We start from the raw sequence: 22,754 nt of genomic DNA, 5'->3' as shown, positions 1-22,754 counted from the left end.
TTTTTTATAAAATCGTGGCCCTTTGAAAATGCCAGGAGATACTGTCATAAATTGAGTCTGCACACAATGTATCCTTAACCCTGGGCACAATAATTATTTGATTGGAAGAGATATTTGTTCCATTTTTCAATTCTGATGCCCTGACAAATGTGTCATGAAATTAGAACCTGGTTTAATTAAGAGGCTTTCCCACAATGTCATTTATAACTTTTTATTCACAAGTATGTAAATATAATACAAAACAATTAAGGTAGAAGACAACATTGTAAAAAACAGGTCATCTGGGACCACAATAAAAACTAAGTTGTTTGTGAAAAAAACTAAAACATTTGATTGTGTTTAACAGTAGAGGATCATAACTCCAATCTGGGAACCAGTCCTCAAATCTTCATCTTGCGAATTACCTGAGTAAAAAAAAAAAGAAAAGAAAAGTGATTAACCCCCCCCAAACAATCCACAGATAAAACATTTCAATAACAATATGAACATAACATTTAATGAAAGCTCCAAGTGCTGTTAGTGTTTCACACAGGAGAAACGTGGACACCCATCAGGTAAGAAAAACACTGAGATGTTACACTGTTAGCTGAGAAGCACCAACCAGCCTTATAGGTGAAGAGAAACAAAACCCATACAATGAATTAAAATGACTTGATTATTAATTAATAGGGACCTTTTCAGACTTCCAGCAAGGTTTTCCTGGTTTAGAGTCACATTCTTCTGTAAAGAGTGTATAAATTCAGCAAACTGTCATGACTGAACACATATTAAAAAAAAGAAAAAAGTTTAATCTTTATGGAGGTTTGCTCCAGTAGTTAGAACACTAATGGAGGACACAAAAACAATACATCTCTAGCAGTTTGTACAACTTGTACAATGTTATGCTGTGTATTAGTCCTGCAAAAAAAAAAAAAGAAAAAAAAAAAAAAAAAAAAAAGAGTGTTAGATCAGTTAGGGCTATAAGTTAGTGTTGCTGTATTCAACAGCTTTTAAATATCTTATTAAAAAAAAAAAAAAAAAAAAAAAAAAAAAAAAAAAATTAAAATTTAAAAAGGGCTTTTATCAGCATCAGTCCAGTTCCAATAAATATAATGTGGTTTCTCCTCTTTTACTGTAATTTATTCAAATTTTAATGCCAGACCTTCATTTGGTGGTGTGAATTTGTTTGATATTCTCATCATTAAGCTGCTTTTACTGTTCTGTGTCTGCCAACATTGTATACATGTGACATTAAAGTTTACTACAACATCTCCATCCTCTGCTGTTGGTTAATCAGCTAATACAGATTCCAAGAGAATATAATTAGGTTTTCCCCGTAAAAACCCAAACAGATTTGTGTGTGTGTGTGTATATATATGTTTACCTTGCGAGCACTGGCTGTCAGTCCAGGAGACTTTGCAGACCTGCTGGTGACTTGAGGAGATTTCCTCAGTCCTTTAGTTGACACCTGGGGTGACTTAAAGCTGCCAACTCTGCCAGCTCGTCCCGCTCCAGCGCGAGAAGTTCCTGAAAGCATGTTTTCCTGGCCCTTGCGCGCGCTTGACTGAGTGGGCGACTTCTTTAAACTTTTGCCCGGGGATTTGCGGGTGGAGCTGCGTAGTTTGTTCATCCCTTTCTTTAGGTAGTTGTTGTTTTTAGGTGTGTTGTCAACAGTGAACATCATGGACTGCCTCCGTTCAGCCTGAGAATAATACAAGTCAAACTGTTAGCAAAGCATTACTAACATATTTACAACTGACTCCATAACAAACTACTTTGTCACCATTTTCAACCAACCAGTACATTTTGTGTGTATTTAATATGTATATATATATATATATATATATATATATATATATATATATATATATATATATATATATATATATATATATATATATATATATATATATATATATATATATTAGACTCACTGGACTGAGGGCAGGATGCAGATGAGAGCTGGAAGATCCACTGCTCACGTTTCTGTTTTTGGGAGTGAGTGGACGAGGGAAGCAGCTGGCCCTTGTCTTTTTCTACAGATTGAGAAAAAGACAAACATGAAAAATACATTTGAAAATCTATAACTCATGAACATTTTTATTTTATTTTTATCACTTTTATAACAGCACAATATTCTGAGTGTCCAAAACTATGACCAAAAAGTAAGGTCTCAGATTATCAGTGAAATACAGGACCCACTGACCTGTATTGGAATTTAGAGAATAATACTCAAAAATATGTCAACCTCTCGACCTTAACATGCTTTTGTAAACAAACATACACGACCAGGATCTTTCCAAATGAGGCTCACAAAAGGTTTCTACTGTGACAGAACGCTTCACAGTAAAGTTTGAAACATTAAAAGTTGAACCAAAATTCGTATCATATTCTCTAAAACATTTAAAGCAAACCAACCTCGGGTGAAGTTTGATGTACAGACAATGTAGACGAAGGTCGCTTTGGGCCTTTCGGGCTTCTCAGCTGAGAGGAGCTGGTAGTTTTTGTTGGCAGCTGGCCCGGCATCAAGGACAGACGGTGAGAAAGAGTACTGGCTGTAGCACCTGCCTGTCCCGACATGTAGGAATGGCGATGGGTGACAAGGGAGTCCTGCAGCTGACCTGGCATCATGGACGCTCGACGGATCGTGTCGGATGGGTCACCTGTACGGAGTTCTTCGTCTGTGAAAGTGAATACACCACCGCGGCCAGTCTAGAGTAACAGACAGAAAGGGATTTCATAAAGCTACTGAGAAAAAGACCAATATTGCAACAAAACGTAATACACAAATCATCTTTTAAAGCTGCTGTCAATATTTGAGTAAGAGATCAAATTTCTTGGGAAAGAGACTGAATCCAAAAATGCTGGCGTGATGCCACAACAGTGTAGCCTGCTTTATGTTTCTGTACTCATCACTGTATCGACTTCTAATCAGATAGAAGTTTAAGTTGTGTGTGAAACTGTGTGTCGGTTGGGTTCAGTATGCGTCCGAGTGTTCCTCTCTGCTCACATCAGACTCCACAGGGTAGCTGCTCTTCAGATGAGGAAGGCAGGCCTTGTTCCTGGCCTGGAGCTCAGCGATCCTCAGCCAGTCTTCAGGTGCACCTTCAGGCTCGTTCTCTGCTCCCACACAGAACGTACCACTGGCTGAAGACAAACGGATGCAGGCAAATTGTTTTATTAATCAGTTAGTTAGGCATTCAAGTTATTTTTTACAGAAAGATTAAGCACTTTGGACATTAGATAGTTTATGGTTCTTAAAAATGAGGAATTGCTAGATGTGGGTAAAGTGGATAATACAGATAATAATCTCACTCTGTGAAAGGATGGTGCTCCTTCTGTACCCTGGAAGACCAGTGAGTTGGTCGCTAGCAGCACTGGTCATTCTGGCAGGTTTGTCAAACAGCTCCATAGAAACGGGCTGGGCAGAGTGGGTCTTGGAAAGGTCTGATTGGGAGCGAGCTGAAGCCAGGCTGTAGAAGGTTTCATCACCTTCATTGCAACCTGGGGTTTTCTATGGATCAGAGTTCAACAGGTACTTATAATACTGTAGGGGGAGTGAGGGGATGTTTTAAAAGGGCAGATTAAACATTGATCTCAGCCATTTGCATGTATTGTGACATTTATGGAGTGTAAGAAGATGCACTCTGGTGCAATGCTACCAGCGACCAGAAAGGTAAACAAAAGTCAATTTTAGAATGATAGTTAAAAAACTGAGACAACAATACCCTGGTTAGAGATAAAAAGCATTATCAGAAAAATGAAGACAGTTGTTAAAAGATGCACAAAGATTTCTGCGGCATAGCGGGACATTTCATAGCGGCAATGTTTGAGCAAGAGTGAGAAAGAGACCCCTGTGATTTTAAAAATGTACAATGATTATTAAACTATACCAAGTTCAACAGTATGTGCAATAGTGTACATGCAAAAGAAAAAAAAAAAAAAAATGCAGTAAGTGTGCTGATGAGTTTCCTCCACCTTGGTCAATGTGATGTTTATAACCTGCGTGGTCCTGCGTCGTTTCACAGATGAAGTTGGATTTTTCCGTGCTGAATCCAGTTCCAGAGTGTGCTCTGCATTGGTCCTGGGGGATGAAAAAGAAGAAGATGAAGGATCTCAATAACAGTGTAAATACAAAAACGCTTCTGGTTAGCAAGACTAGATTTTTGAAAAGAGTTCTATATCTGGTTCTTTCATAATCACCAGTTCTAAATAACTGTTATAAGATACAATTAAGAACAAATACTTTAATCTAGTTACTAGTGATTGGTAATATATATTTCTGCAAACTGGTGTATGCTAGATGACAGGGATCTTCAACATAAAGTAAAAAAAAAAAAAGACTGGAGTGACTTTGAAAGAGGAATACAATTAAAACCTTCTGAATTTTCTAAACTTGAGTAAATAATGTAGGACAAATGGATGAGTAAATGTTAGCGATTTAAAGACACAAGTACAGCTGGTATGCTGTATACTGAAAATACATTTAGGGGAACATCCACTATTTGATCACATTTGGCAAACAGATTAAAGACCTCAAAATTGTCTCTAACACCATGACTGTCATAATCATAACATACCTGTTGATCTGCCTGGTGTTTATCGGTGTGAAGTACAAGGTTTCCAGTGACTCGGCCTGTAAACCCCGACGTTTGGCTGCCAAACGTTCTGAACTGCGAACAAGCGGTGTGCTTGATTCTTCAGGTGCTAACAGTTTCCTGCAAAGGTAAAAAAAAAAAAAAAAAAGAATATTGGGCAAGATTACAAACACCATTTCCACTACACCTCATAATTTTACAAATAGGACGACCTGAAATTCACACAGCGAGTGACTGGCTCTGGTGAGAGAGCAGGGAGGTACTGCTCTTTACTTTTGACATCTGTTATTCAACTATCTGTACCACTTTACATGTGTATAGCCCAATGCATCACACGGGAGAGATTTTCTGAAAATGAGCGTGGTTATCCCAACTTTTAGGATATTGAATCCCCCGCACAAAACCAAATTTGATTTCCCACATGGTCACACGGCACTCTGAGAAGACTCTAACCCAGATGTTACCTTGTGGTGTTCAGAGAGTCTTCCAGAGAGCTCTGGTCCAGGCTGTCAGAGCTCATAGTCCTCTTCACGTGTACTTTAGTGTTGGGAACCTCAACGAAACGCGATTGTGGCACACTGCCTCCGTTGCCGTGAATCTTATTTTGTGTTCGCAGGGTTTGGTCAGCAAAGGCCAGCTACAGATAAACATATAGTGATGGAAATTTGAAAAAAAAAAGAAAAAAAGAAATTTAAGTGTTTTCATATTGTTTAGTTCTTTTAGTTTCCGTCTCACTGTATGCGGTATTAATGCTTCTAAATACAATACCAACCTGTGCCTCCAAACTCGCCACACTGTTCAAGAGTTTCTTCTCGTTGGTTTGGGCCTGGTTCAGATCCACTTGAAGAAGCTTCTTTTCCAGAATAATAGCTTTTACTTCACTCTCTTTAAGCTCAAAGGAACATTTGAGCTCTTCCAACTCCTCTTCAGTTTTCTGGAGAAGCTGCTTCTTCCCATTGTAGTGACTCACAGCATTCTCCATCTGTGGCATTGTGATAACAAAACAGGTATCTTAGTATTAATAGCTCCATCCAAACAACTCATCTCACTTCAAACCAAAAGAGAAAGCATATGGAACTGCAAGAAAACCAATGAATGTTACTGGATACAAGTAATAAAAGGAAAAGATCTAAATCATCTTTTTTTTCTTTTACACTGAAAACTAATTTGTTATGTGCAAAGACACAAGTAGTCAAACCTGATTATGTTTGTGGTCACACCTACCTGAGTCTTGTAGTGTTCTGCAGCTTCTGATTTAGCAGCAAGGTGTTCCTGCAGGTCTTTCTTGAGCAGCTCTGTTTTTTCTGCTTTTTCTACCTCTTTCAACAGTGTCTCTTTCTCCATTTTCAACATCTCCAGCTCCTGCTGCAGCACAGATTCCAGTTTACGGGAGGCTAAGCTCTCTCTCTCTATGGCCTGATTGGCTTGAGAGAGTCTCTCCTTCTCAATGACTACAGCTTCAACCCGTTTCTTTAGAGCTTCACAATTCTTGTCTGCTTGGAGTATCCTGGCCATGAGTAGTTCTTTTTCCTGAACAAAAGCCTCTTTCTCATTGAGGGTTTCTTGACGTAATAGTTCTGCTTGCTCTGAACTTTGATTTTCTAACAAGTTCATCTGTTCCTCTTTTGCCTGGATCTGTTCCTTAAGACTTACGATCTCCTCCTCAGCGGTAGTCATCATGTTTTCAAAGGTATCTTTTTCCTTAGAGAACTCCACTTCTTTCTGAGCCAGCACCTTTTCTTTAACCTGAACCTGCTCCGTTGCAGCCTTGAGTAAATCCCTCAAACTCTGCACTTCATCCCTGAGAGTTTGGATCTCATTCTTTAGGACCTCTGACTCCATGCAGCACTCTGATTTCAATGTATCAACCTCATCCTCTTTAGCTTGGATCTTCTCTGTAAGACGTTCCACCTGCTCCTCAAGAACTACACTTTGCTTTCTGAGTTCCTCAATCTGCAAAGTGCTTTCCTGCTCCTGCTTGGCCATCAGATCTTCTTTGGCTTTAACCCGGTCGTTTGCAATCTCAAGAGACTCACTCATGGTTTTAATTTGTTTGTTCAGACCGTCAAGCTCCTTCTGCAGCAATTCAGAGCGTGCAGAGGTCTCATTCCTTAACTGAACCAACTGCTCCTCCTTTGCATGAATGTCTGCATTTAGCCTCTTGACTTCATCCTTAGATGTTTCCATCTGCATCTGTAGCACCTCCACATGTTGAGTACTCTGTAGTTGCTGTTCAGCAAACACATTTTCCTTGGATTGCAAATTCTCCTCAGCAGTCTTCAGGGAGGAACTAAGATGCTCAACCTGATTCTTTAAATCGTGGTTCTCTTGACATAATAGTTCTGCTTGCTCTGAACTTTGATTTTCTAACAAGTTCATCTGTTCCTCTTTTGCCTGGATCTGTTCCTTAAGACTTACAATCTCCTCCTCAGCGGTAGTCATCATGTTTTCAAAGGTATCTTTTTCCTTAGAGAACTCAACTTCTTTCTGAGCCAGCAGGTTCTCTTTAGCTTGAACCTGCTCTGTTGCAGTCTTAAAGGATTCACTCAAACTCTGCAATCCATCCCTGAGAGTTTGAATCTCATTCTTGAGGACCTCTGACTCCATGCAGCTCTCTGATTTCAATGCATCAACCTCATCCTCTTTAGCTTGGATCTTCTCTGTAAGACGTTCCACCTCCTCCTCAAGAACTACACTTCGCTTTCTGAGTTCCTCAATATGCAAAGTGCTTTCCTGCTCCTGCTTGGCCATCAGATCTTCTTTGGCTTTAACCTGGTCTTTGGAAATCTCAAGAGACTCACTCATGGTTTTAATTTGTTTGTTCAGACCGTCAAGCTCCTTCTGCAGCAATTCAGAGTGTGCAGAGGTCTCATTCCTTAACTGAACCAACTGCTCCTCCTTTGCATGAATGTCTGCATTTAGCCTCTTGACTTCATCCTTAGATGTTTCCATCTGCATCTGTAGCACCTCCACATGTTGAGTACTCTGTAGTTGCTGTTCAGCAAACACATTTTCCTTGGATTGCAAATTCTCCTCAGCAGTCTTCAGGGAGGAACTAAGATGCTCAACCTGATTCTTTAAATCGTGGTTCTCTTGACATAATAGTTCTGCTTGCTCTGAACTTTGATTTTCTAACAAGTTCATCTGTTCCTGTTTTGCCTGGATCTGTTCCTTAAGACTTATAATCTCCTCCTCAGAGATTTTCATCATGTTTTCAAAGGTATCTTTTTCCTGAGCGAACTCAACTTCTTTCTGAGCCAGCAGCTTTTCTTTAGCCCGAACCTGCTCTGTTGCAGTCTTAAAGGATTCACTCAAACTCTGCAATCCATCCCTGAGAGTTTGAATCTCATTCTTGAGGACCTCTGACTCCATGCAGCTCTCTGATTTCAATGCATCAACCTCATCCTCTTTAGCTTGGATCTTCTCTGTAAGACGTTCCACCTCCTCCTCAAGAACTACACTTCGCTTTCTGAGTTCCTCAATATGCAAAGTGCTTTCGTGCTCCTGCTTGGCCATCAGATCTTCTTTGGCTTTAACCTGGTCTTTGGAAATCTCAAGAGACTCACTCATGGTTTTAATTTGTTTGTTCAGACCGTCAAGCTCCTTCTGCAGCAATTCAGAGTGTGCAGAGGTCTCATTCCTTAACTGAACCAACTGCTCCTCCTTTGCATGAATGTCTGCATTTAGCCTCTTGACTTCATCCTTAGATGTTTCCATCTGCATCTGTAGCACCTCTACATGTTGAGTACTCTGTAGTTGCTGTTCAGCAAACACATTTTCCTTGGATTGCAAATTCTCCTCAGCAGTCTTCAGGGTGGAACTAAGATGCTCAACCTGATTCTTTAAATCGTGGTTCTCTTGACATAATAGTTCTGCTTGCTCTGAACTTTGATTTTCTAACAAGTTCATCTGTTCCTCTTTTGCCTGGATCTGTTCCTTAAGACTTACAATCTCCTCCTCAGCGGTAGTCATCATGTTTTCAAAGGTATCTTTTTCCTTAGAGAACTCCACTTCTTTCTGAGCCAGCACCTTTTCTTTAACCTGAACCTGCTCCGTTGCAGCCTTGAGTAAATCCCTCAAACTCTGCACTTCATCCCTGAGAGTTTGGATCTCATTCTTTAGGACCTCTAACTCCATGCAGCTCTCTGATTTTAATTTATCAACCTCATCGTCTTTAGCCTGAATTTCCTGCCTCAGCCGTTCAACCTCCTCCTCAACAACCGCACTGTGCTTTCTGAGTTCCTCAATCTGCAAAGTGCTTTCCTGCTCCTGCTTGGCCATCAGATCTTCTTTGGCTTTAACCCGGTCGTTTGCAATCTCAAGAGACTCACTCATGGTTTTAATTTGTTTGTTCAGACCGTCAAGCTCCTTCTGCAGCAATTCAGAGTGTGCAGAGGTCTCATTCCTTAACTGAACCAACTGCTCCTCCTTTGCATGAATGTCTGCATTTAGCCTCTTGACTTCATCCTTAGATGTTTCCATCTGCATCTGTAGCACCTCCACATGTTGAGTACTCTGTAGTTGCTGTTCAGCAAACACATTTTCCTTGAATTGCAAATTCTCCTCAGCAGTCTTCAGGGAGGAACTAAGATGCTCAACCTGGTTCTTTAAATCGTGGTTCTCTTGATGTAATAGTTCTGCTTGCTCTGAATTTTGATTTTCTAACAAGTTCATCTGCTCCTCGTTTGCCTTGATCTGTTCCTTAAGACTCATAATCTTGTCTTCAGAGGTTTTCATCATGTTTTCAAAGGTATCTTTTTCCTTCGAGAACTCCACTTCTTTCTGAGCCAGCAGCTTTTCTTTAGCCCGAACCTGCTCTGTTGCAGTCTTAAAGGATTCATTCAAACTCTGCAATCCATCCTTGAGAGTTTGGATCTCATTCTTGAGGACCTCTGACACCATGCAGCTCTCTGATTTTAATTTATCAACCTCATCCTCTTTAGTATGAATTTCTTGCCTCAGCTGTTCAACCTCCTCCTCAACAACTGCAGTGTGCTTTCGGAGTTCTTCAATCTGCAAAGTGCTTTCCTGCTCCTGCTTGGCCATCAGATCTTCTTTGGTTTTAACCCGGTTGTTTGCAATCTCAAGAGACTCACTCATGGTTTTAATTTGTTTGTTCAGGCCGTCAAGCTCCTTCTGAAGCAATTCAGAGTGTGCAGAGGTCTCATTCCTTAACTGAACCAACTGCTCCTCCTTTGCATGAATGTCTGCATTTAGCCTCTTGACTTCATCCTTAGATGTTTCCATCTGCATCTGTAGCACCTCCACATACTGAGTACTCTGTAGTTGCTGTTCAGCAAACACATTTTCCTTGGATTGCAAATTCTCCTCAGCAGTCTTCAGGGAGGAACTAAGATGCTCAACCTGGTTCTTTAAATCGTGGCTCTCTCGACGTAATAGTTCTGCTTGCTCTGAACTTTGATTTTGTAGAACGTTCATCTGTTCCTCTTTTGCCTGGATCTGTTCCTTAAGACTTACAATCTCCTCCTCAGCGGTAGTCATCATGTTTTCAAAGGTATCTTTTTCCTTAGAGAACTCAACTTTCTTCTGAGCCAGCAGCTTTTCTTTAGCCTGAACCTGCTCTGTTGCAGTCTTGAGTGAGTCACTCAAACTCTGCAATCCATCCCTGAGAGTTTGGATCTCATTCTTGAGGACCTCTGACTCCATGCAGCTCTCTGATTTCAATGCATCAACCTCATCCTCTTTAGCTTGGATCTTCTCTGTAAGACATTCCACCTCCTCCTCAAGAACTACACTTTGCTTTCTGAGTTCCTCAATCTGCAAAGTACTTTCCTGCTCCTGCTTGGCCATCAGATCTTCTTTGGCTTTAACCTGTTCCATGGCAATCTCAAGAGACTCACTCATGGTTTTAATTTGTTTGTTCAGATGGTTATGCTCCATCTGCAGCAATTCAGAGTGTGCAGAGGTCTCAGTCTTTAACTGAACCAACTGCTCTTCCTTTGCATGAATCTCTGCATTTAGCCTCTTGACTTCATCTTGAGATGCTACCATCTGCATCTGGAGTGCCTCCATATTCCGAGTACTCTGTAGTTGCTGATCCGCAAACACATTTTCTTTAGATTGTAAATTTTCCTCAGCAGTCTTCAGGGAGGAACTAAGATGCTCAAACTGGTACTTTAAATCTTGCATCTCTTGACGTAGTAGTTCTGCTTGCTCTCTTTCAGTCTCCAAAAGGTCTCTCTGGCAATTTAAGAAAAGAAGACAAAAAGTAGTCAGCTCATTCAAAATAGATTTTATAATAAGCTAATTGAACACATCTTTTTATCAGGCCAACATTTACCGAATTAACTTCGACAATTCAGTTGCAAAGAATTATGCACCTTACCTCTATTACAGGTCCCATATTTTCTCCTGCTTCTTCCTCAGTAGCCTTCCTAATTTCTTCCTCTAACAAAGAAATCTTCCCTTGGAGAATTGGAATTTGTTCGGTCAGGTTGTCCTGAGAAACAAGAAGAGGAATTGTACATTAAACCTCTTTTTGCAGAACCCGTAATGTAACCAGATTAACAGAAGGTCAAGAGTTATTATAATATAACATAATATTGCTATAAAGCATTGGATTGCTTTGGAAAAAAAAATTATCTGAAACAGTTAGAATAGTTGTTAATTCTATCTTCTACCTTTTCAGCTGCTGCTTGGATGAGCTCAGACTGTAGGTGGCTTATTTTGCTTTCCCACTCCTCCTCAACAGATCCTCGAGTTTCTTTCAGTCTGTAAACTTCTGCCTCAAAGTTGGCCCTCTGTGAACTTATTGCTCTCATCTGAGAAAATATGAAGAGAAAGCTTTAACGATCTGTATAGAGTGAAAGTTAAAACCTCAACAATGATGTATTAGACTGCTTGTAATGTGAAACGGTTGCTAGGAATGCAAAACTCTCTGGATGTAAGAAATGCAGATAACTAATTTATTGCAAATTCCTTTTATTTATAGCCCAGTATAACAAATTTGCCTCAAGGGGCTTTACAGTCTATACAGCATTCAACACTCTCCGTATAACTTGGTCAAGCATTTTCCTAGCGTGACCAAGCAGAAAACAAAGGTGAATTCGTAACAAGATTGAATTTAACAGAGAAAAGTTTTCACGTGTTTTACCTGCGAGGAGAGTAGACCATTTTCATCTGTAAGCTCATCCACTTTACGCTCCATAAGTGAAGAGGTACTCTTTAGATCTTTATTTTGCTTCAACAGCTCATCAAGACGCATTCTTAACCTAAAACAAAAAATGGTTAGCAAAGCAGTTTCTTTGTAACACTTTCACACCAAAATCTTCCTGGTATAAAATAAATATTTCCTTTATTCGTCTTGAATACAAAATAATAGCGAGATTATGATATTATTGTGTAAAAAAATGCATAAAGAATGTTATTCTTATTATATTATTACATAACTTTGCAGAATTTTACTAAAGTTTGAAAATAAAATAACATTATAAGCTACTAGCTCAGTCTGTTCTGTCTAATATTAAATGGAAAAGTATTGTCTGAGATGGCTGCTGTCAAGAAACTAAAAAAGTACTCGCATTAGAGATGTACAAGGTGTTTTAGCTCAGGCATGCATTAATGAAGGGGGCTTAATTATTATTGAAAAACATTTTAAAAGAATTGGTTGGCTCTGTTCTTGGGTACTTACGAGTTGTTCTTGGTCTCAAGCTCCTTGATCTGTTCTCGGATAACCTGCTCCTGATCACCGTGGTCTACTTTCATCTTATCCAGTCGGTACTGCAACTGGTTTATATTGGACTCTGGAAAAAAAAACATTTAATTTGAGTATAATTTGAAGAAAAGATGAAACAAGCAGATATAAAAATATTAATACACAGAACACATTCGGTTTCTCACAGTTTATGCCTTCAGCAAAACTTTAACAGAACACTACAAGTTTGTTAAATAAGAATTGTTGTAAAAGAAACGGCAAAAAACACAAAACTTTTTACCCGTTTTTTTCCATCAGGCTAACTAAATGCTTTTATCCCAACACAAAATGTGGTACCTTTCTGTGAAATGAGTGCAAACTTGTTGGCCAACTCCCTCTCCAAACTGTCTCTATAGTCTCGCTCCTTTATCATCTGTCGCTGCACTTTCCTCAGCTGAAATTTAGGTGTGTTCATGATATCCTGCAGAGGAGAGTTGCTGCGGGAATAAAAATAGATCAGGTAAGGTAAAGAATTAAAAACATAGCATCCGGTTGACTTCCACATATGGATATGGAGAGACTTAAGTTTGGCGTGAAATGTAAAATTCCATTTACATTTACATGTATGCAAAGTATGTATTGTATTGAATTCATGTTCATATAAAACCTAACTATAAGTTTTGATAACAAACACCACTAATAAAGCTGCTTTCCCTAATTGCTTTGGGCAGAAGATGTTTGATTAAAAGACATCAAGCAATTGAAGCAGAAACATGTCTCAGACATAATAATCATTATTTCATTATGTCAAAAGAAAATAAAACTCCCACTGACACTTAAAGTTAGTTAATGCATGTTCATGAAACATTATCTCAAGGATCTTACATTTTTTTGATTGACATTACAAATTTGTCTTTGACATAAAACAAATATATTAAGCACATATTAGATTGCTTTTAATTCCACATTGATACCTGGTCGAGGAAGAAGCCACAGTTTGCATGTCGACAAATGTGACTTTCTGTGTGCGGTGGAAGATGGGGGACTCATCATCTGACAGCGAGGACAAGGTTGACACATTTGAGGTGGAAGTGGAGGTTGTTGCTGATCGCTCAAATACTTCACAAGGGACAGGCAAATCTGAAACACAGTGTGCAACTTGCATGTTAAATCAAAACTAGAAAACTAATGTTACGTAGCCTCTTAACATGGCACATACTGAAGACACCAAAAATTTAATAAATTTGTGACTTACATCTCCTTGCCAAGTAAGCGTCAAGTCCACTGCTCAGAAAAACACAGCCCTCACTCTCCATCACAAAGGAGCAAGTTAGGTTTGCCAGTTCTCGCTAACAGTGTGGAGAAAATATACACTGGCTTAGAATTAAAGGGTAACACAACACATAACCCACGATGAATTACATGAGATCTCAAGTGATGCACACAGTACTAGAAAAACAGCTTTTTGCTCACCTCCACATCGGACTCCAACATGTTTAGTGTGCAGCGGTCATTCATCATGTCATGGTAAACAAACAACAACAGCACCTGGTGAGATAAAAAAAAAATAAAAAAAAAATAAAAAAAAAAGTGGTCAGAAGGGGTCTTTATTTATGTTTGTCCATTATTCTTTTCCCCTCCGTCTTTTACCTTTGCAATTTCTACTGTAAGGTCGATGCCATCTCTTATGTTGTCCCAAGATACAGATGTGTCTTTGGTTGCACTGAATCTGCAATCCCCTAACAAACAAAAGAAACACAAGTTAATTCTCTAAAGACTGCTATATCTTTCTGCCTAACTTCACAAGTAACTTAAAGAAAAGGAAAAAGTGGGACTGACATTAGTATGTTACATTTTACAGGTGTAATAGGACACACTTTAGACCACACCCATTAGTAATGCAGGGTGTGGCAAGGGTGCAAAAGATCTGTGATTTACATCACATAAAACAACAACTTTAATCTAGGAAACCACCTACTCTGAGGTATCATGCAGACATTTTCAGAAATATAGCCTTCATATTGCTGTCTCACCACAGTCAGATAAGAAAATCAATCAGTCACTTTAATCTATATGCTAGTATGCACTAAGAGTATGATATGTCTGGGAACAAGTATCAGGGAGACAGAAAGATCCAGCACTGTGCTAAAAGCTGTGATTCACCATCCTGAGATGATGCTGGACACTTCATACATTTTGCATTTAAAAAAACAAATAAAAAATCACACTTTAAAAGAGCAGTATCACAAGATATATATATATTTTTTTTTAAAAAGGACTGCAAAAACTCACTTTCCACAAAGTCTGCAATGAGTCTGAACCGACCATCAATGGAGTTACTCAAACATGTGTTGGAGTCTCTTTTCCTGAGATGACAAAAGGATGAAAGAAGACCAAAATTGAGGTTTACAACGAGATCGGGATCTCTTTATTTCCATGAACGCGTGTCTAAAAACTAGTTCACAAGTCAGTGACCTTCCCTTGTTTACAAAAGCCGAGCAGTTAAACACCTCGCTCCTACTTACAGCATATAAACAAGCTTCAGCAAGACTGCTCCATCTTGTAACTCTTCGATACTCAATTTTCTGTCGGACAGTTTCAAACTGTTGACCTGCAACAAGATAGTTTGAAACACATAGGTCAATTCAACTGCAAATATAATAAGCTTCAGTGGAATATTTGGACTATACTATACTATTAACTTACCCAGCACAGAAGAGCCTTGACACCCAAGTTGATCGCCATCTTGGCTGACCCTTTATCTAAAAAAGGGATTTAAACCTGGAAGCGAAAAACAAAGTGCAGCTAAATAAGTGCATCCATCTTAGGAATTAGCAGAGAAAAACTTGGGTAAGGAACGAATTTTTATCCACAACTAGCCATTTGAGTATTTAAACGTGACTATAGTTTGTCTACAGCTCACTAACTTTGTTTTAGCAAAGGCAGGTTGTCATTAATATGAACCCATATTGGTTAATCGATAGTTAACTTACTGCTACAATTAAATAAAGCTGCCTGTTTTTTTTTAGCGATCGTTAAGTAACACCGATTCTGAATTGCCAACGGTGATAAAATGCTGACTCACCTTAAAAGACGACGACTCTTGCCACTTTTACCGTGTCGTATTAATTTGTTCTCTGAAAAAGAGTCCTCATACCTGACAACACGCAGCCACCGCTACGAAATAAACTGTCCCACCGCCCAGCCAAAATTCAAATAGGAATAGAAGATTGAACCAGCCAATCAGTTTTCACTTACCGACGCTTCTGAAAATAGGCGCAGTTGATTGGCTTAAGGGCCGGAAGTTGACCGGATATTGCGTTCGTTATTTACGTCTGGGTTGGGCAGTTCCGAGCCAGACAGAGCCGGGGAGTTTAATATGACGTCTACAGACAGCTTAAACACACTTAAAAACAACAAACAAACAAAACTATATTTGTGTATAATATTCCTCGTGTTAGGCTTATATCTCTTGGAAAGTTGATTTGCGTAGTTGAATGTTGAAAACTGCAGGGACAGATGTGCTGTGTGCTCCGACACCGCCATCCAGTGGGCGCTAAGGCAAAATGTCAAAATAAAAAAGTTCTCAACAAGTAACCAGTAGCCTACATAAAACGCATGTTAATGCTTTCATTGTGAATTAAACAACATGTCTTAAACCCAATGCAATCAACAGTATTTATAAATCTCTGGTCAAAAAGTGGAGAGTTGAAATGAATGCAACATTTATTTCAATTTGGTTTTTGACTTTTGGTCAGACAAAACAAGACATTTAAAAGAGATCTCTTTCAGCATGTATTATCTTACGATGGACTAAAATGAAACGTGTTAACACGTTCAAAATGAGTCTTTGCGTCAAACGTGTTCAAAATTACGATGTTCAACATGGACACGTTCAAAATGAATGTCGCGTTTACACGATGGGTTTCTCTTTTTAATTCACTAATAAAATAGTATTTTCCACGTGGGCCATCCAACGATCGTCTGAGTTTTTTTTATTTTTTATTTTTATTTTGAATTTACACCGGATGTGGTGTTTTACTCCGCCCGTGTGGGCGCTGAAGAGACCACCGGTGATGGACGATAACACAGGGGGCTTTCTGTAACCGCCTCTAAAGGCTCACGTCGCTTGCAGAAACGCGTACGAGGATGCTGGAAGTTCACACAGACCCACAAACAGTCTGCAATCGGCTGCGAGTCCATTTGGTCAGGTCAGAGGTTGAAGCTTATTTTAGCCGCTTTTTTGTTTGTTAGCATCTCCGAGTCTATTCAAATTAGCCTAAACAAAGCTAATCTGAAGCTGCTGTCCACGCTCGAAGTGGCTCGCAGGACAACATGTTGACGCTGAAGAAAGTGTAAATTAAAACGTATTTGCCGAAATGACTTGACATTTCTTACTTGATCCTTTTTCATTACATCACGCAACACATGAATTGATTTGTTTTTGTTGATAGTCTTGTTTATTTGCCTTCCTCAGACTCGTGAAATGACAGAGCAGGTCTCCACACGTGTGTTACACGGGGTAGGTGGGGCTGTCAGGTCTGCTTCTGTCAGCTTTTGGTGCCAAAAGTAAACGCACATCTACTCCAGCCCGAGAATCAGGAGGAGGAGGAGGGGGAGGAGGAGGAGGACGGATAACAGCAGCTGAGGGGCGGACACAGCCAGTCTCTCCCCATGGCCACCGCGCGTTTCCCCGGGAAGAGTGCAGACGTGGCCGCCGTCAACTGGACCGCTCCGGCGCCGGGCAGGCCGCTGTGTGTTAACGGGACCCCGTGGATCCTCTACCTGCTGGAGGAGTGTGTGGATAATATCTGGGAGTACTGCAGCGTGGTGATAGGACTCATATCCATGTTCTGTTTTCTGCTCTCCACTCTCCCGTAAGTTGTGGTTCTGATGTTTGCCAGTCCAAGAACGAGTTTGGAGGTGACACAAAGTTCAAATCTGGCAAATGTGATTTATGTTAATTGTTCATATTTTTCTATCTTATCTATGAAGACAAGTCTATGAGGCCTACCGGAACGGTAAGGTGGAGGAGGCCATGTCTTTTGGGTTTCTCTTCTTCCTCTTCAGTGGAGACCTGACCAGCTTTGCAGGCTGCTACCTCACTAACCAGCTGCCAATTCAGGTGAACACACACAACCCAGCCTGCCTCCCTTTCAGCTGCTGAGGTCCGGTGGCTTTGCACTGAACTCTGTTGTTAGTGTCCTTTGGTGATGTTAGCTATTTTCAGCTCATAAAGGTGAATCCACAGCCTATATCCATATTGTACATTCAAAAATAGAACCTGCTGCCACACATTTGTGAACTATTATGAATGGAATAATCTTTTGTTTGCTTTCTCTCTCCCTTCCTGTCCAACTCTCAGGTAGTCACAGTGGTGTTTTACATCTTCACAGACCTGATCCTCATCTCCCAGTTCCTCTACTATAAGATCAAAAACAGCTCCAAAAGAAGTAAGACCTTGACAGAAATGCCCTTTAAGCACAGCATAAATGGTAAACTGGGTTTGAAATCATTTAGAAACAGTCCACCAAAGAGCACTGACAAGTTGTTTCATTTCAACTGCACACAGTTCTGAATATACAGTTATGCTCTGTTTTTGCAGTCTTTGTCACTGGATACCCGTAATATCTTAAAGTTGATGTGTGTTTGTCCTCTAGAGAGTCCTGCGTTGAAGTGGATGTGTCTCATGTGGTGTGGCGCTGCTACGTTATTTCTCCTGGCCTTACCCAAACTCATCATAGACAATAGTTCAACTTTAGACAGCCAGGTAGGATAAACGTGAATTTACTTTTGACTCAAGATTGTGACTACACTGTTTCATGTGAAGGTGCAACATTGACCCTCTCTCTGTCCTCCTCCGTCACCAGAGTCCTGCTACCTCCAAATCAGTGGAAATCACTGGCTATATAAGTGGATACATGGCGTCCATCTTCTATCTCTGCTCCCGGTTTCCCCAGCTCTATAAAAATGTAAGCAACACGTTATTTGCTTGATTCAGTTAAGGTGTGGAGTTTGTTTCATTTTTTTCTCCTCAACATGTCTGTGTCTGAGCAGTGCTGCTCTCTCTGGCTCTTATTCCAGGAGGTTCATGTGAATATGCAGATATATTTGTGTGTCAAAATGAAAACCAGGCTTTGAATACAATGGTGCTGTTGTACTGAGAAAACACCCTGGCTCAAATGCAGCTATTAATCACCAGAGGGGATCGTCTCAGTAGGCTGCTGGTGCCAGAGAAACTTCAGGGCATTAAACGTACACTCACTGATTATTGTAAATCATTGAAGTCAGAATAGCCTTGGGAAAATTCCCACATGTTCAAACAACAAAGTCCCAAACATTTCCAGCCACTTCATGAAATCACAATCTTGCAATTGCAGTAACGCATTAAAATTCAGCCAATATCCCTAATATTTGCTGGGGATAACCATTTTACAATTGTCCTGCAATTTTTTTTCATCATTACAAGTACTCAGTAGAAGCTCTGCTGAAGGCATTGTGGCACAAAATCAGTTTTTCCAAACAAAACTTCAAATTAACTCTGCCTCTCTTAAACCTGTCAGAGATACCTCACACTGCTCTCCGCGCTGTCTCCAGGAAGTATTATAGACTATCCCGATCATGACTGGCAGATGAACATGACATCTGCCAGTCATCTCTTCAGCGTAAGTTAGCGCAACTCACCCTCGCTCTCGTCTTGCTACCCCATTGCTGTTACAGACTATGGCAAAAGCCCCTATGATCCAAGTGGAACAATTGCTGTTTCCTAAGAGGTTTCCCCAAATGTGGAGGAGCCCATGACACATACAGCAGCTCTGATTTCCGGAACCTAGCTGTCTTGTCAACACGGGTACATAATGCCTGCACCTGGTATCAAGCACCACTGATTGATCCCACAGGGCATTCGAGCTCCATAATACTGGTGAAAAACATCACGCTCCCTCCATGAACCCTCCATTAACAACAAGACCTGCCATTTGGTTCCCAAAGCCGATGTGGACACGCTGATTTAGCAGCTAAGTACACTTTGACAGTGACGAGTGTGAAACCTTTAACCTGTCTGGAAAGCTGCCACCTGTGCTTTTACTCACCAGTTCTCACACGCACAACATTTGTCATCATATTCACAACATTTAGGGGAGGCCCTGGTGCTCTGAATAGTTGCAATGACAATTCGTGGAAGACTGGTGGTAGTCGGGTTTAACCTTTTACGGTCCAGGCCCATAGAGCCGTGTGCTCTGGATGAGGCTGGAAGATCTCCCCATGTGTCCGAGACAAGAGATCTCTGCAGACAGGCTGAGGCCGTTGATGGCTGCATAACAGCTGAAATATCTCGGCTTGCCAGTGTTTTCCCACCAGTGGGGAGCTATCAGAGTTAGGGTGATCAGCTCTAACAAGAAAGATGCACAGGAGGGCACGTGGCCACTCGTACGCCAGAGCGTTCAAACCCCATTGGAACGGTCCGGTCAGACGCGGGGCACTGAGTTGTCTCAACTGGTGCAACGAGGTCTATCTCAGCCTGACCATGTGTCTTTGAAATTTTAGCCACCGCCTCACCGTGGAGTCTCCGATCCTTGTAGCCAGGACAGCAAATCCATCCCTCGGGTCAGGATACCTACCACGTGCGTGGCTTCCAGCGATAATAAGCGAGAGCTGCTCCACATCATCAGTTTGTGCGCCAGCGTGTGCAGGTGACGTGAGCGCAGCCCCCTTTAGTTGTTGATATATGCCACTACATTGGTACTGTCCTCTCGGAAAGGGCAGAACGTGTTTGAGCATGTGTGAGCTCCATGTGATATTTTATGTCCTGCCTCTGTGCAGGACTCGCCAGCTTGCTAGAGAGCTATCTGTTGTAATCGCCTGAAATCCGGGAAAGCCATGTGTCAAACACAAAAACAATCTGAAATCCTGGAGGGACTGATTTTCACCATGTCATTTTTAGTGGCAAGTTTACAATAAAAACAACAGCTCTTCCAAGATTTCCTTTCCTATGACAAACACTTGTTGTTTGCCTCGTATTGCGTAGGTTCAGCCGAGGGAATAAGCCTCAATTCACGCTTTGTTGCCAAGCACACCTTTGGGGACAGATTGCCACAGCCCAGTATAAAACTCCATTATCCAGTCAAGGTTAAAATGTGTCTTAGGTTTCATGTTATTGAATGGATGCTTTCTTAATGGAGAGAAGTGATGAACACAGCCAGCCTCTGTGTTTCAAGTACACTCACACAGCACACCCACTTCCTGCTGTTTGTGCTGAATGATTCACTGTTTTTTAGTAGAATTAAGTGATTGTTGGTTATCTTCTCTTTGGGGAATTTGTTAATTGCAATGAAATTATAAAATAAAACCAGCCGTATCTGTTAATTCTGTTGCGGGTGTCTGTGTCTGCTTCGAGTCGAGTACACTGAAAGGAGATTAATGTAAGTGAAACAGAGCAATAGTACCCAGCCTTTTCCCTTCTAACTGACTGGGTTTTCATGTGTGTATATCTGAAGGTGGAGCTCCAGTAATGCCACAATGATAAAGTAAACAGGAAGTGCTAATAAGTAATACCTACAAGCCCCGTGCAGGTCCTGTGGTGTTTTTTTTGTTGTTTTGCCTCTACATTCAATGTTGTAAACTCCATCCCCTCTAGTTCCAGCGACAGTCTACAGAGGGCACCTCCTACCTGCTGTTCGCCCTGGCCATGATGGGGAACGGAACGTATGGGTTAAGCGTCATAGTGGTCCTCCCTGCACTGAGGGGCTCCAAACAGACCTTCATCATCAAACATCTGGCCTGGCTCATCGGCAGCCTGGGGGTCCTCATACTTGACTTTTTTGTATCCTTTAAACCACACGGCTTGGCGTTGTGCCGAGTCAACTGTAGAATGCTAAAGGCAGCACCTGCATACGAAACATGACTCCTTTAGGAAACCAAATGTTGCAGTAATTTGTTCGACATTGTCGCCGTGTTGAATAATTGATCACATCCTAAACTTGTACTTCTGTTTTACAGTATTCAGGTATTGCTCGTAAGGGCAGCACATTTTGAACAGTCAACGTGCTATTTAAATCTGTTACTGGTGTTAAATGTCGTCTGAACTCTGGATTTATATGCCCCTTGACCTTGTCAGGTGACTGCCCAGTTCGTCATCTACAGAAAGAACATCTCTGCTGAAAGCAGTGCACTACTCGGCGTCCCAGAGGTGGAACCTCTTCTGTGTGAGGAAGAGGAGCTGTCGGTGCTATAGGACGGAGATGGGACCCCAGCATGGACCACCCACTCAGTCACGAACAGCCTGGTCAGGCCATGTTTGTTTTCTCAGTGATCGCTTAACAGCATCCGAGAACAGAGACATTGCAGAAGCAGTGGTGAAGGTACGAGCTGCCATCTTGTTGTTGTACCGGCAGGTGATTACAGTGCACTTTTAGAGTCTGACTTTGTTGCTGTGAGAGAAGACAAACACAATGAACTCTTTTGTGGATTTAGGCAATATTATGGCAGGAGAAGCTACACAAAAGATATAGTTAATATATCCCTTAACACTGGAGATTAAATAAGTGCTAGTTTTGAGGCATTTCCACTCTGTGTCTCGTCGGGTCTGTCAGCATGACTTGAGTCATTTTCTGATTGTGAGCCCTGTCATTTTTGATGGAGTATTCCACAGGGATTTTTGTTTTGGATGGAATAACTGTATTTTTATATGCCATCGGGGAGCCTACACACCCAGAGGAGGACGCTTGGTGCCAGATGTTACTTCACAAACGCAAGCTTTATGGAAGAGTGAAGTGCCTGTTATATCTACACATTTTGACAGGGTAAATACCCACAAGTATTATTCTAAGAGACATGGCAGTGGGGGATTTTTTTTTCTTTTTCTTTTTCTTACTTGAGTAAATAATTTACTGCCATGCGATGTAAAGCCAGTAAGAGCGCAGAAATAGCAGAACCAACACTCATGCTCTTATGTGAAGCTGGCTGACAATGCATTCAGGTTTCTTTTTCCCTGGCTGTCATTTCTGGATGGCTAACAGGAAACTATCACAAGCAAAATGTTAGTTTGTGTAGTTTCAAATAGACAGGTGGTAAACATCTGTAAGGGCCATCTCTCCTCCTCAAAGATGTTTATTAAATGGTCTCTTCTACTTACAAGGCTTGTTGCACTTCCCTGCTTTCTTTCTTCTCTCTGCTTTCTGCTGTCCCAGAGAAACATGTTGTGCCTTTTTTCATCGAAAAACAGTCTTAATATAAATGCACTGTATATATATGTTTCTGACCTAAATTATTTTTAAATTAAATCAAATTTCTAAACCAGTGATTTACTTAAGACTTTGTTATTTCTTCGAAAATGCAGTGGAACTTCTTTTCCCTGAATATGATCTGCCTCTGTAAGTGTTGTGAGTAGAGTTAACTTTTCAAGTTTTCTTGGAGTCGCATCTTCTTTTGTAAATTTTCGATGATGTTCATTAAAGTCATGACTGTTTGAAAATGTGTCTTAAGAATAGACAGAAGATATAATAGAAACAGTAATAGGGTGGTAA

The 22,754-nt window shown here is 40.7% G+C and overlaps 2 protein-coding genes across 4 annotated transcripts; one reads left to right on the top strand and one right to left on the bottom strand.

The window, feature by feature from the left end:
* Positions 1-231: 231 nt before the first annotated feature.
* Positions 232-15,014, bottom strand: LOC138197508 (nuclear mitotic apparatus protein 1-like). The gene is made up of 24 exons (XM_069148384.1): positions 14,938-15,014; positions 14,757-14,842; positions 14,524-14,597; positions 13,882-13,970; positions 13,705-13,779; positions 13,487-13,580; positions 13,206-13,371; positions 12,589-12,728; positions 12,229-12,340; positions 11,692-11,809; positions 11,219-11,359; positions 10,924-11,037; positions 5,802-10,778; positions 5,350-5,559; positions 5,042-5,214; positions 4,560-4,697; positions 3,958-4,063; positions 3,295-3,493; positions 2,990-3,126; positions 2,398-2,691; positions 1,914-2,015; positions 1,364-1,681; positions 674-720; positions 232-404 (listed from the first exon to the last, which is right to left on the bottom strand). Exons 1-24 carry the CDS (start codon positions 14,974-14,976, stop codon positions 401-403), a joined length of 7,953 nt encoding a protein of 2,650 aa, XP_069004485.1. The 5' UTR covers positions 14,977-15,014; the 3' UTR covers positions 232-400.
* A 1,261-nt stretch (positions 15,015-16,275) lies between these two features.
* On the top strand, positions 16,276-22,358 carry LOC138197225 (lysosomal amino acid transporter 1 homolog). 3 transcript variants are annotated; one of them, XM_069147894.1, is made up of 8 exons: positions 16,276-16,442; positions 16,709-17,108; positions 17,227-17,356; positions 17,597-17,684; positions 17,892-18,001; positions 18,102-18,203; positions 20,867-21,052; positions 21,347-22,358. In XM_069147894.1, exons 2-8 carry the CDS (start codon positions 16,906-16,908, stop codon positions 21,461-21,463), a joined length of 936 nt encoding a protein of 311 aa, XP_069003995.1. In that variant the 5' UTR covers positions 16,276-16,442; positions 16,709-16,905; the 3' UTR covers positions 21,464-22,358. The 3 variants fall into 3 exon arrangements, with proteins under 3 accessions (XP_069003995.1, XP_069003997.1, XP_069003996.1); XM_069147896.1 differs by lacking the exon at positions 16,276-16,442 and adding an exon at positions 16,449-16,586; XM_069147895.1 differs by lacking the exon at positions 16,276-16,442 and adding an exon at positions 16,449-16,598.
* The last annotated feature ends 396 nt before the right edge of the window (positions 22,359-22,754 follow it).

The sequence above is a fragment of the Embiotoca jacksoni genome, unplaced genomic scaffold (assembly GCF_022577435.1).
Source record: "Embiotoca jacksoni isolate LCO1_2020_lvr unplaced genomic scaffold, fEmbJac1.0.p SCAF_14, whole genome shotgun sequence".
Classification (NCBI taxonomy): Eukaryota; Metazoa; Chordata; class Actinopteri; family Embiotocidae; genus Embiotoca; species Embiotoca jacksoni.
This window is presented reverse-complemented; position numbering and strand designations above follow the sequence as displayed.

Bases quoted from the DNA above. Each gene is read 5' to 3' on its own strand.
- LOC138197508 (XM_069148384.1), bottom strand. From the start codon at position 14,976: ATGGCGATCAACTTGGGTGTCAAGGCTCTTCTGTGCTGG. The intron at 13,581-13,704 runs GTGAGCAAAAAG...CCACACTGTTAG, and splicing joins TGTTGGAGTCCGATGTGGAG to CGAGAACTGGCAAACCTAAC. The intron at 5,215-5,349 runs GTTGGTATTGTA...GTTTATCTGTAG, and splicing joins TGGCGAGTTTGGAGGCACAG to CTGGCCTTTGCTGACCAAAC.
- LOC138197225 (XM_069147894.1), top strand. From the start codon at position 16,906: ATGGCCACCGCGCGTTTCCCCGGGAAGAGTGCAGACGTGGCCGCCGTC. The intron at 17,109-17,226 runs GTAAGTTGTGGT...TTATCTATGAAG, and splicing joins TTTCTGCTCTCCACTCTCCC to ACAAGTCTATGAGGCCTACC. The intron at 17,357-17,596 runs GTGAACACACAC...TCCAACTCTCAG, and splicing joins CTAACCAGCTGCCAATTCAG to GTAGTCACAGTGGTGTTTTA.